Raw genomic sequence first — 13,162 nt, 5'->3', positions numbered from 1 at the left:
CTCCCTGGAGGATTCTCAAGGAGATTCAGGCTGTTTTCTGTTTGAATTACCTTTAAACAAATGTTTTAAGTCCGGGGCGTTCAGTCTGCGATTTCTTAGCACTGAACCTCTGTGCAGCTCTTGAGAGGGAGGCGAAGGGTAGAAGTTCCCTTGATCTTGAAATATTGAGTCCTCCTGGAAGAGATCTCTTTAAAAATGCCCTCAATAAAAAGGCTGCCTTTGGGAGCACGGCAGAGATCTGGTAGGTAGGAATGCTGACACTGCGCTTTCTTTATCCTTTTGTAAAACTTCAAACCCTGACTCTTCCCGGGCATGCGGTTTGGAATTGGGAACAGCAATTTTGACCGTTTCCAGTAAAACCCGCGCTCTCTGCCAGCCCTTCGGAGCTGCAGTGCCCATCGGCTGCGGTTCCCGCGCCTGGAGTAACCGGCCGGTCTGTCCTCGGCCACTTTGCGCAGAGGCAGGGGATGGAGGAGGACGGAGGAGCCGGGACTCGGTGTGGATTCATATGAGACGTGCCTTGGGCATATCCGCTTGCGGGGGCAGGATTCATCCCTCAGGGATGTGCTCCCTGGTGCCCGTATCCCCTCCATGCGCAGACACCCGAGCTGAAGGACGGAGGGCTGTTCCCCACGCGTGCTTTGCCATTATCCCCAGGATCCGCAGACCTTTATGTAAGGTCTGGGCTGGAGCTTGATTCCTCCGAGACGTCTCGGGCGGTGGCCTTGTAAATGAGTCACAGTGAGTCGAGTTCCCGTTTAAACACCTGCGGAGCAGCTGATCCCTGCAGGTCTTACGAAAAGGGGACTTGAACCCAGCAGGCTTCTTGCTGCCGTTGCTTTTTGTGGTGTTAAATGGTTGTTGGGTTTGCATCATTTGCGGATGATTTTTTAGGAGGCTCCAAAAGGGTTTGGGTGGTGGGGGAACGCGTGTACCCACGTGTACTCACTCATATTTACCCCGCTCTTAAGGCAAAGACGTTCAAATGGGCTTTTATAAAAGCTTTTGGGAACCAAGCCCAGAGCTGTGGTGGGTTTCCCTCTGCCTTGTCCCCTTGGTGGCCCGCTGCTGTGCTGATGCTGGTCCTGTTCCCCCATCTAGTGGAAGACAAGGTGAAGGACCAGCTGGAGGCTGCCAAGCCGGAGCCCATCATCGACGAGGTGGTACGTATATTCAGAACCGCTCTGTGCCGGGTGCATCTATCAGCGGCCAGGCTTGAACCTCACCTGCAGCTCTCACTGGGTGTCTCCTCTTCCACCCTAGGATCTGGCAAACCTGGCCCCCAGGAAACCAGACTGGTGAGTGCCTGTGGAGCCCTACTCCGGGGAGAGGGGTGTTGGCATCAGCGGTGGGTTACCATCACCTTGAGGTTGTCCGGATTGGGTTAAAAGTGCTGGAAATGGGAAACCCTGCCCTGCTGTTGAGAGAGACATGAGGCACGGGGCTGTCCTCCCTCTTCTGCTTACACCGAGTGACTCCACTCATCCTTTTGGGGTGCTTGTCACCACGGTGGCCTCAGTGACAAGGGATGCTCTGGACATCGGGTTGGTTTGCCCATGGGCTGCCTTGGTGGCAGACACACGCTCTACTCCGTAGTGCTCGCAGGAGACAGGAGTTTCTCTTCCACTGGGAAAGGTGTAACGGGGCCCCTGCATTCACATCTGCCCGGGGTGAGGATTTGTTCTGACGTTGTCACTCTCCTCCCCAGGGATTTGAAGCGAGATGTAGCCAAGAAACTGGAGAAGCTGGAGAAGAGGACGCAGAGAGCCATCGCTGAATTGATACGTGCGTTGTGGTGCCACAGGGATGGCGTACGGGGTCACCGGTCGTTCCAGAGGGATTACACGATCCTTACTGGGAGCTCGGTGCCTTGCTCTTGGGCCAGGGGGGGACTGGCGGAGTTTGATCCCCTTCCCAAAAGGGTCTGTGAAGCTGTCGGTCCCAAGTAGCTTCCCCGAGGCTGCACGCACGCTCGGCTTGTGCGGCAGGGATGGCTGGTTTGTGGGTTCGGGGGCTCCCTCGTGTGGGTTCCCCGGTGTCTCTGAGCCGCTGCTGTTTCTCGCTTGCAGGAGAGCGGTTGAAAGGGCAGGAGGAGGAGCTGGCGTCCGCTGTCGGGTCAGCAAAGCAGGAGGGAAGCGACTCCGACTGAGGAGGTCCATCCCAATCCCGTTGCTCTCAGGTAGAGGCACCTCTTTGGGACACGCTGCTCACCAATGCTTTGCCAGAAGCCCATGAATCCTACCGTGCCTGGAGGAGAGGGGCAGATCCGAGGAGCCCTGCCGTCCTCTCTCAGACTATGGCTGTTCCTCTGTTGAGGAACGCTTCACAGATAGCTTTTTGGGACCACGGGGGGGCTGATGGGAGCAGGACAGACACCCATGTTAGCTTGGACGTAGGCTGCCAGGACTTGGAGCAAGGAAGCTGTGGGCAAAAGGGCCAGTGAGAAGGTAAATTCAGGCTACCTCTCACTTGATGGGTGAGCAAGGAAGTGCCCACACGGCCTACAGCAGCCCTCAGAGAGGCGCTGCCATTTCCCAGCGGACTGACGTTCCTGTTGCTGCTCAGAGACGCCTCTCTCGGGGCGCTCCTTTCTGCAGAAGAGCTGGTGTAAATGCCATGCGGGGAACAACGGGGTCTCTCGCTCTGGAGAGCCGGCCGTGAGTATTTGGGAACATCCACGGTCAGTCCCAGCATGTGCGGAATAACTCTGCTGGAGGTGGCTGCGTGGCTCAGGACCTGCTGGCCGCTCTGCGTCTAGCTGAGGTTAACGTGGGGTTTGTTCTGTTCCCTGAAATTTCCCGACCCTCCAGGCTGTGCAACGTGTACCACTCCTCCATACGTTTTATAATTGACAGAATTTCTTGTTCACAAAGCTTTTCGTAATAAAACTGTCCCGCAGCGGCAGAAGTTGTCACTTGTTCTGCAGAGGGCTGGGTGGAGGCAGCTCACTTCATCTCTCTTGTGTCTGTGGGGACTTCAGCCCGCTGTTTGCTGGTCCCTGTCCCCTTCACTTCCCTGGGACGGGGAGCAGCGGGCTTCAGTTCATGTAAGTTTGAGGCGGCCGAGCTGTAGCTACAGCAGGTCAAGCACAACTCCTGGACCCAGCAGCCTGGGGTGACGCCAACCGTCGTGAGCGGGTGGGATGCTGCGGAGCTGACCCTGCGTCTTCCCTGGGAACGTTTGCTCTGGCTCTTGGAGATCTTGGATGTCTTGGCCAGACCTGATTGCACAGGCTCCCGAATCCTCTGTGTTTGATTCAAAAGTGGTTTTGTCCTGAGGTAAAACATCTGGTGCGTATGGCTTTGACAGCAGTATTTACAGAAGAGTTAACCTGTGATAAAAATAGCTGTTGCTGTGAATGCACGCATCCTGCTGCTTTTAAAAGCCTGTTGAAAAGAGCTGCTGGGAGGGAGAGGTCCTTCACGCGGCAGCAGCCGGCCTTGGAAGGGGATGGCGTTCCTGTCCTCACGCCTGCTGGATGCAGCTGCCATCTCAGGTTGTCACCAGCTAGACCAGGTCCCCACGCAGGGCAAGATCAGTCCTGGCCATGCTAAATACTGACTGACGGACGCTTGTCCCTCTGCCAGGATCTGCTGTGACTGCCCGCCGCTCTCTGCTTGCATGTGGTGAGGACACCCGAGGGGCTCTCCACCTGCCAGAGCCCTGTTCCTCCTTCCAGATGATGGGCTAGGAGCAAAGATTGGGTGAATCGCCGCCTTGTTCCTCCAGCTTACAGCCCTCCGTCCCCAGCTGCCTCCCCTCTCCCGTGGCCGCCTGTTCCTGGTGTTTGCACCACCCCTGCTCCATCCTCCCCTGGGGCTGGTGCTTGTCACCCCGTGGAGGGGCCCGTTCCCAGGTCCGTGGGGCCAGCAAGGAGACAGACGTCTCACGGAGCGAGTGGAGACCCGTACCCACCTGGGCCAGCGGTGATCCAGTTTTGGGTTCAGTGTTGGGCCCCTCACCCCAAGGCGGCCATGGAGGGGCTGGAGCGTGGCCAGAGCAGGGCAGCGAGGCTGGGGCAGGGGCTGGAGCCCAAGGCTGGGGAGGAGCGGCTGGGGGAGCTGGGGGGGCTCAGCCTGGAGAGGAGGAGGCTGAGGGGAGCCCTCATCGCTCTCTGCAACGGCCTGAAAGGAGGCTGGAGCCGGGGGGGTCGGTCTCTTCTCCCCAGGAACAAGCGATGGGACGAGAAGGAACGGCCTCAAGCTGCACCAGGGCAGGTTTGGGTTGGGTATTAGGAAAAACTTCTTCCCCGAAAGGGCTGTCAGGCCCTGGCCCAGGCTGCCCAGGGCAGTGGAGCAATCACACTCCCTGGAACTGTTCAAAAAACGTGTGGATGTGGTGCTTAGGGACAGGGTTTAGAGGTGGACCTGGCAGTTGGGTTAGCGGTTGGGCTTGATGATCTCAGAGGTCCTTCCCAACCTCAATGATTCTGTGATCCAGCACCAAGCTCCAGCGTTGGTGGGTGGTTGTGGGTTCCCTCTGGGCTCTCTAGTGGAAAAGCACCTGGGGCGAAAGCCGAACTGCCTTCTTGGGGGTCATTTTTGGGTTATTTTCATTGTTTTACCCTATTCATCCCCAGGCAGGCGGCAGCCCCGCTGCCCCTCACTCTTCTTGTCCTAGGTCAGACTGTTTCTGGGCAAGAAAACCCAAGATCCTGGAAAAAAAACCCCTGTGCTGCAGGGTCAGGCGGGTGCTGCTTATCGTGGGTGCTCTTGGCCATCAGGGAACGCTGCCCTGTGGGTCCGTCATGGAAGATGGCGGGTAGATCCTTGGGGACATCCTCGGCACGGCGGTGGTGCTTTGAGGATGCTTAAAAATGAAAGAGACCCCCCTGACTCGTGCCAGCGATGGCTCCTCCGCCACCAAAGCGGAGCTGCTGGTACTGGAGATGAGTGTTCAGTGATCGCTCGGGCGTATTTGTGGTGGGTTTTAATGTCCTGGGCTGTCGCACACCTTCACGTGCATTTCTTCATCGGGAAGGGAATTAGGGGAGCGTGAAGACGCGTCCCCCGTGGAACCACGGCCTCTTCTCCCTGTGAAATGCCCTGTAGATGTCAGTAAATCTCCGTGCACAAAACCGCTCCGAGTCCGGCTGGTCCCAGCAGCTGGACCCTGCGCAAAGCCGAGCTTTGCGTCCCCGGCAGCCGCTCCGGCCGGGATGCTGGCACGCTCCTCCATCCGCCCGGCTGCGTGGTACCCGCGCTGCCCTTCCCTCCCCGGCTGGAGCTGTCAGCCTCTGCTTTGCGACATGTATCAAATATAAATACGAAGCCCCCGTGCAGCGGTGTGAAGCAGAAGAGAGTTTTCCCTCGTTTCCTCGTTTAAAGGGAGGTAAATTGCCTTTGAACTGCCTCGGGTTGCAAGCACAGCCCTTCCCAGAGCAAACCCGAGCTCCCTCTGCGGCTGTGACTGCGTCACCCGGAGCAGAGCCATCCCTGCAGGATGCGAGGGGCTGGGCTTGCACCTGGAGCGGGGCGGGGGGAGGAAAAGCAGGATCAGGCCCGTTTCCCTCTCCAATGGGGCCTCGCAGTGAAGAGTTGCTTATTCTGGCACAGGACTGGGGCCCCAGCATGAGATGTGGATCCCGGCGTGCGACAGGGATCCCGGCGTGCCACAGGGATCCCGGCTTGAGACAGCGGTCCCGGCTTGAGACAAGGAACCCAACATGGGGCTGGGGTCCCGGCATGGGACAGGGATCCTGGCATGGGACTGGGATTCCAGCATGGGACTGGGGTTCCGGCATGGGACAGGGATCCCTGTGTGGGACTGGGGTCCTGGCATGGGACAGGGAACTCAACATGGGGCTGGGGTCCCGGCATGGGGCAGGGATCCTAGCGTGAGACAAGGAACCCAACATGGGGCTGGGGTCCCAGCATGGGACAGGGATCCCGGCACAGGACTGGGCTCCCTGTGTGGGACCGGGGTCCTGGAATGGGACAGGGAACTCAACATGGAGCTGGCGACCCAGCATGGGACATGGATCCCGGCATGGGACAGGGATCCCGGCATAGGACAGGGATCCCAGCATGTGCTTGGGCTCCCTGTGTGGGACCAGGGTCCTGACATGGGACAGGGAACTCAACATGGAGCAGGGGTCCCAGCATGGGACATGGATCCCGGGATGGGACATGGATCCCAGCATGGGCCTGGGCTCCCTGCATAGGACTGGGGTCATGGCATAGGACTGGGACCCCAGCATATGAGAGCCCTGGGAGCAGAGATGCAGGTGCTGGGGGCTAATCCCCCCCTTCCAGGGGCATTCCCTTCCCCAGCCCGGGGGAAAGAGGAGCGTGTGGGGACGGGCTGGGGGAACCGGGGCATTTGGGAAGTAACGCCAAACTCTGCGCCCCATGGATTTAATTTACTCCCTGGCTGTGTGGCCAGATGGTGAGGGGTTTTGTCCCTTTCGAAGGTTGTGCTGCAAGCCTGTGTTTGTCCTCTAGACGCTTTAAAATCCCAAACGCTTCTTCTCATGGCCCAGAAGCAGTTTTAACTTAACCACGGGTTTGGTTTTTTTTTTGCATTGCAGATGTCCCAGGGACCCACCTGATGACCTCTGGGGACAGCACAAGTGCTCTGTGCTCATCCTGTGCCTGTGTCCTCAGGATGCTGCCATGGCAGAACCACTCGGAGAAACAGCCCTGGGTTGCTTTGCCTCGGTTTCCCTAGATGAGGGGAGCTTCTCTGGGAGCCGGGCTGGAAGAGGAGGATGAGACGCAGGAGACCCCCAAGGATGGGGAGGTAATTTGGCTCCGGGTCGTTTGCAAAGCGGACAGTGAGACCAGAATTAACAATTTCTCAAGCAAAGCAGATCAGAAAGGCCAGAACGGTAAATAAATAACCCAGTGAAATAATCCCATCAGCTCCAGGGAAATCAAAGGCTTAGCGTTTGCCCTGTGCCTCTTGGGGGGTTTCTCCGGATCACGGAGATGATGCCAGAGGAGGCACCTCATTGCTGAGCTCCTCTGGACAGGGATGCTTTTCATGCCCTGCTTTTTGAAATAAGGCAGCAGTGGCCCATGCGAGTCTGCAGGTGCGAACTGGTCCTTCTGGAAACCTCAGGGAGTTTTGGGGTGGATGTAGGGAATTTGTTCCGTTGCTTCTTCTCCTCCTGCCTCCCCAGCAGCAGCAAGAGCAGGTCCCAGCTCTTTGCAGCCCAGTCCAACTGCCCAGCCCTGCCTCTGCCTTTTACTGGCTCTGGTGGTGAACAACGGCACGACGTCTGTCCTCCGTCTGTCCCTCCCAAATGGCTTGGGATCTGCAGTCCTGGCAAGACACCTCAACACAGCCGTTGTCTCCTTTGGGTTGAGAGTGCTGCAACCTGCAGCGATTTCCCCAAAACCAAGACCAACTTCTAGCAGACACCCGCGCCTAGCAGAGCTGCTAATAATTCATAACTCGTAACTCATGCCGATGTGGTGGCTACGTGGGGAGATGCAAGGAAAAATGAAGCTAGAAGTCCGCAGCGCCTTAGCTGGGTCTGATGGCATGGGCTGTTGTCCCGTGTGTTGTCCATAGAGGTTGGAGGCACCTCTGGAGATGCTCTAGTCCAACCCTTGCTCAAGCAGTGTTGCCCAGGGCTGTGTCCAGCCGGGTTTTGAATAAATTCACGTGTCTGATGAGGAAGGAAAGCGCTGGAGAATGGAGCTGCTGCTCCCAGGGCCAGACCCAGAAGCTCAGCTGTTAGTGAGACCCAGAGTGAGACCACCATGGCCTTGGCTGAATGAGCTGGAACTGTGCGTTTGCCATGAAATATCCTGAAAATGTCATTAGGGACCAAGGACAGCCCAGGCTGGATCTGCACCTGGGACACGGCTTTGCCCTTCGCTGAGATCTCAGGTCTGTGTAGGGCATCAAAGAGACACAGGTGAGGATGGAGCTGGTTGGGGCAATGCCAGGGGCTGTGCGATGCTCTCTTGAAGCTGAACTCTGCCAAAAATGTCTTTTTTTGGGGGCGAGGAGGCATCAAAAAGACCCACCCATAGATCGGGGGTGTTTTACAGACCAAAGGGTGGAAGTGGGACTTGAGGAAGCTTCAACTCAAGCGACAGAGCTGGGGCAGAGCCCTGAGACTGACAGCACAGAGCTAGTTGATGAAGAAAGGTCTTGACATGGTCTCCAAAGGATGACTTGGCTTTCCAAGATGCTCTCACCTCTCCTTTCCGTTGGTTATAGGGCTGGGCATCTACCCCTTGCTGCCTGCCTCCTCCAAGAGGTGTAGTTGGACATCTCATGCTCCTCTTCCCCGCTACCGTTGGTGGGAATTGTCAGCCTGAAGCTCAGGATAGCAGCTGGAATATCTCTTGAAGTCAACAGGAGTCAATCAGGCACAGAAACTTAAATCTCAGCATCTGGCTGTGAATAGCCTGGAGAAAAATTGAATTTCTGAGCTGGAGATGCTGAAAGAGAAAGAAAAATAGAGTTCCTAGCATCCTGGATCTGGAACTGAAGACATCTGTTAATGCTATGAAATTCAGCCGCACAGGCTCTTTCTGCTAGCAGGTCATCTTTATTATGACTTAATGTTTTATAGGCCACATATATCTATGTATATATTCATGAAAAACAAATGAAGAAGCCCTGAATACAGATATAGTTGGGGAGAAGCATCCTGAGCTCCACCCTGGCAGCTCTGGAGCGTGGGGCTGTTCAGAGGCCGTTCCTCGCATCCTGGTGCTGAGCTGAACCTCGGCAGCACAAAATGGTCGTGTGCTCCACCAGCACAAGGCCAAAGCGAAGATCCCCTCGTGGGTGTCCACCTTGGTGGGGTCTTAATTCTCCCCAGGTTTTACCTCTCCTTGCAGGGAACTGGGTCTTGTTACCCAGCATGGATTTTTGGCCACGCAATTTCAGTACATGGGACTATTGCTCAATGTTAATTTTCTAGTTGTTTTGTGTTAGATATGTATTTGTGTGTGTTTGTACGTGTATAAACACACTTATATATAAGTTATCTTATTATTTGCAAAGCTTTTATTAACTATAGCAGCAGACACACAGGTCTCAGAGCAAGACCTAGCTCTTGGGTCTGGAGAGGCTTGTGCTTGTCTTGGTTGTGCTCATCTCTTCTTGACAACATGTTGAATTTCCCCCTGGAAATCCAGCCCTTCTCTCTCCAGTTCCTCTCCTGGTACCTGCTATGGTTTTGGGCTACGTCTGTCCCTATTTATCTTCTCCTGGCCCCTTCTCATGATCTTGGTTCACCCTTGAGGACTCAATGTTTAATGCCTGGCACCTTTGGTAGTGCCCGATGGAGTGTTTGGAGGCAGAGGGAGTCCCACTCTGTGCAGCTCAGCAAAGCTATCGCTTGGTTAACTTCTTTGGTAACCTGTTTCCATGAACAAGATCCCACCATGTTGCACCAGAGGCGCTTGGATGCAAACTCTGGCTAGAGATTGAGCAAGATCCAAGTGGAGCTGGGACAGAAGGGAAGAGCACATGGGGAGAGATCAGTGTTTTAAGGCTGCTCCACCTCCAGGCTCATGGGCTTATGTGACATTAAATGCCCCAGATACCTTGGGAGCAATTTGGGCCACCATCAACTGATGCACTGTCCTGTGCCAGCACGAGCACGCAGCCTCATCTCTCATGGCTTCCCATCCTGGTGGCTTCTAGCTCCAAACTTGCTTGAAGAAGTGACAAACACAAGGTTTTGGAGATTAAATTTTAACACAAGAGGGTGAAAGGCCTGATTTTGAGACCTAGGAGCGGAGTGTGCCTCTTCCTGATCAATGGGACTGAGTTTCCAAGCTGCTCATGGACCCATCCTCTGGGTGCAGCCAAGGAGAAGGGCTTGGGGGTACTGGTGGGTGAAAAATTGGACATGGGACGATGATGTGTACCCGCAGCCCAGAAAGCCAACTGTATCCTGGGCTCCATCAAAAGAAGGGTGGCCAGCAGGGCGAGGGAGGGGATTCTGCCCCTCTGCTCCGCTCTGGGGAGACCCCCCTGGAGCCCTGCATCCAGCTCGGGGGTCCTTAGCACGGGAAGGACATGGAGCTGTTGGAGCGGGGCCAGGGGAGGCCACCGAAATGCTCCGAGGGTGGCCCAGCTCTGCTGTGAGGACAGGCTGAGAGCTGGGGGGGTTCAGCCTGGAGAGGAGGAGGCTGCGGGGAGACCTCACTGCGGCCTTGCCGTGCTGAAAGGGGGCCGACAAGAAAGGTGGGGACAGGCTTTTTAGCAGGGCCTGTAGCGACAGGACAAGGGGGGATGGTTTTAAACTGAAAGGGAGGAGATTTAGACTGGATATAAGGAAGAAATTGTTTGTGCTGAGGGTGGTGAGACACTGGCCCAGGATGCCCAGAGGTGGTTGATGCCCCATCCCTGGAATCATTCAAGGCCAGGTTGGATGGGGTTTTGGGCAACCTGATCTAGTGGAAGGCGTCGCTGCCCATGTCAGGGGGTGGGACTGGATGGTCTTTCAAGGTCCCCTCCAACTGAAACCATTCTGTGATTCTATTCTACGCTTCTATGAATAGAAGCGTTGCCCATGGCAAGCAGACTGGTGGCCTGGGCCTGGAGATTGTCGCATACTCTGAGACCAAACACCTTGCATGTTCTTTAATAGCACATGCCAAACCGTGCAAAACTCAATATTGACATCATATTTTCAAAGGGTGGCCACGCTGGGGCTTGAGCCTGCAACGTGCCCTGCTGTGGAAACTGCCCTTTTCTGCAGAGGGTGACCTTTCTGGAGGACCTTGCTCTGGCCGTGGGACCATGTTTGGCATCCCGTGCGCCCACAGCGCGGAACTGTGGGCTCGGTGTGAATATTTACCCACAAAGTGCTTGCGGCTTGCGGGCCGTTTCGGATGTCACATTTCTGCCCTATTCTTTCAGCAAGAGCCTGTTTTCAAATAAGCTGTGAATATTTTATGGGCAAATTTTCAAGCGAGCCTGGGATCCTTCAAAAGCAGTCTTTCATGGCTAAATAATAGAAGTGGGTAGGAAACAGATTTATTTTTTTCTGTTTTGTGGGAAATTTCACGATTTTGGATTCTTTTCTCCAAACCAAACCAAATTCAAAGCTCTTCGCAAGATGAAATAGAATTAAAATATCATGTTGGGCCAATCCAAATGCCATTTTGAAGCCGAGATGCACACGCTCTGCTTTGCTAATGCCATAAGTCATCTCTATTAAAATGCTTCTTTCAGTTTTTGCTTTTTTCCAGAAGCTATTCAGGGTCTTCTGAGATACCCTTTTCCCAGTGCTGGGAGTAAACTGGTCCGTGGTGGAGTCACCACCATCGGCTTCTGCTGGAAGGACTCTGGGTGGTATTGTCCATGCACCCAGGAGAATTAGCCCACACATCCCTACCTTGTGCTCTCGACTCCCTTCAATCTTCACGCCCTTGGAGGGAAAATCCAAGACTGCAAATCCTCTGCAGATGGTTCAAGCAAACCTGGCTTTGCTTGGGTTAGACATGGCATGAATCCCAGCATCCCAGTCCCACCAGGACTGGGCATCCTGGTGCATGTGTTTGAACATGAAAGCGTTGGATGGGTGTGGGTTCAGGAAAGCGGAGCGTCGTTTAAAAGGCAGTTGACATAATACGTCCTTCTCCCACCTGCCACGAGAACATGAAGGCTATTTCTTACAGCAGTCTGTGTCCACCACAGTCTTCATGAATATTTGAAGTGCCTGATTTGCCATTTCTTTTGAAAACCCTCAGTGACCACCACCCCGCATGCTCTAGCAGTGCTCTAACAAGGAGGCCAATGCCAACATCACAGAGGAGAGAGGATTATGGGTTAGAAACTTGAGATAATGACTTTTTTTTAAGGTGCAATCCAAACGACGCTCTCCGCACAGCCAATATGCAATGACAGGAGAATTAAGTGTGAATTACGTTTATGCAGTATCTGGCCTGAGCCAAGGTGGCAAACTCATTTTAGAGGAGGATGTTCATGGGACATCAGCCAGATGCTTCCCCCGGATGACCACCAGCTTCTGCTGCGAGTTGAGGGAGACCTTTTTTCAGGTTTTGCATGTGGGGACTTGCAAATTTGGTGTCTAGTGTTGCTTCTGATAGGTGTGTGGCTGCATGTCCTCCAGCCCTGATGGTGACCGTGCCAGGGGGGCCAGTGGCCGAGGCCCCCGGATGGTGTCCAGTGTTGTCTCGCTTGTGTCCAGGTAGGGTGATGGGGTCCTGAGTGCTAAGCAACTTGTGAAATGCCTGGTCCATGGTGATGGGGAGATCGCCTGACACCCCAGTACTTGTTTTATGGGGGGTTGTTTTAGCAGTCGCAGGAGCAGAAGAGCATCAACACTGCTCTGGTGTTGGCTGGCTCATTGCCCTTGTTGCTTGCTCTCTGTTTCACTTGCAGGTGGCTTTTCATCTGTACAGGTCACAAGATAACAGAAAAGAATATATTAATGTTTTTCAAAGTCTGCTTATTTATCTTGGAAGTGATATTTCTGTTTTTTCCATCACTGAGAAGCTGTTTACCCCTCTGATTAAGGGTACCCTGTCTATCAAGTGTTACTCTCCCAAATGGGGCATTTTTTCTTAAATAATTAAGCAGTTCTCAACTTATTTACCATGTCACGAATTGCTAGGTGGCATGTATTTTTTTTTCCCCACCAGGTTACAGTCTCTACCTGAAAATAATTATAGAAATAGCTGCAGATCCTTCCTATGACTGGGAAAACTCCATTCTTACTCCTCTACATCCTAAGAAACAGAAAGAAAAAAAACGTGGCTCTCTATGGTGGACTCTGGTGTCCCGTTCTCCATGTCTCGTATGCAGAGGTATGTCCAGGTCCCAGTCTTGGGCTACTTTGGAGGTAAAACGGGTCTGGGGTTATGAATCAGGGAAGTTCTACCAGATGGATGAAGTCCGGTTGGTCACCAACGTCCCTTCCCTTGCTTCTCTGTTTGTGGCATGCGCTTGTGTTATTTATTAAAGGGTTTCTTTGTGCATCTGTCTGCGTGTCTCAGTTTTTCCTATTTTGTTTTTGCAAACCTCCTTTCCTCTGTGGTTTCGTTTGGGGACTTGTCTTTGAAAGCCGTGTTTGAACTCGAGTTGCGTTCATGGTGCCCGGGGCTGGGAGACATTAGGCGTTTCAAAGGCCATGCAGGGTGACTGAGACGTGAAGGAAAGGGCCGGGATCCCACGGCTCGTGCTCGACTGATGATAATCCTGCACGTTTGCACCTTGT

The 13,162-nt window shown here is 54.3% G+C and overlaps 1 protein-coding gene across 6 annotated transcripts in view; it reads left to right on the top strand.

The window, feature by feature from the left end:
* The window catches only part of CCDC12 (coiled-coil domain containing 12), a 53,927-nt gene extending 41,027 nt beyond the window's left edge, over positions 1–12,900 (top strand). For 4 of the 6 annotated variants that reach the window (XM_087732194.1, XM_087732202.1, XM_087732188.1 and 1 more), the window contains 4 exons: positions 1,102–1,163; positions 1,264–1,298; positions 1,709–1,785; positions 2,070–2,919. In XM_087732194.1, coding sequence (XP_087588320.1) covers positions 1,102–1,163; positions 1,264–1,298; positions 1,709–1,785; positions 2,070–2,149 — 254 coding nt within the window. In that variant the 3' untranslated portion in view covers positions 2,150–2,919. Of the gene's footprint in view, positions 1–1,101; positions 1,164–1,263; positions 1,299–1,708; positions 1,786–2,069; positions 2,920–6,529; positions 6,742–12,587 lie in introns of those variants that run through there. The other 2 variants (XR_015698831.1, XM_087732175.1) reach the window with 2 other exon arrangements.
* The last annotated feature ends 262 nt before the right edge of the window (positions 12,901–13,162 follow it).

This window comes from Nipponia nippon, unplaced genomic scaffold, assembly GCF_047370975.1.
Source record: "Nipponia nippon isolate SJK-2023a ecotype South Korea unplaced genomic scaffold, ASM4737097v1 scaffold_1, whole genome shotgun sequence".
Taxonomy (NCBI): domain Eukaryota; kingdom Metazoa; phylum Chordata; class Aves; order Pelecaniformes; family Threskiornithidae; genus Nipponia; species Nipponia nippon.
Note: the sequence above shows the minus strand (reverse complement) of the source record. Positions and strands in the feature narration are given on the sequence as shown.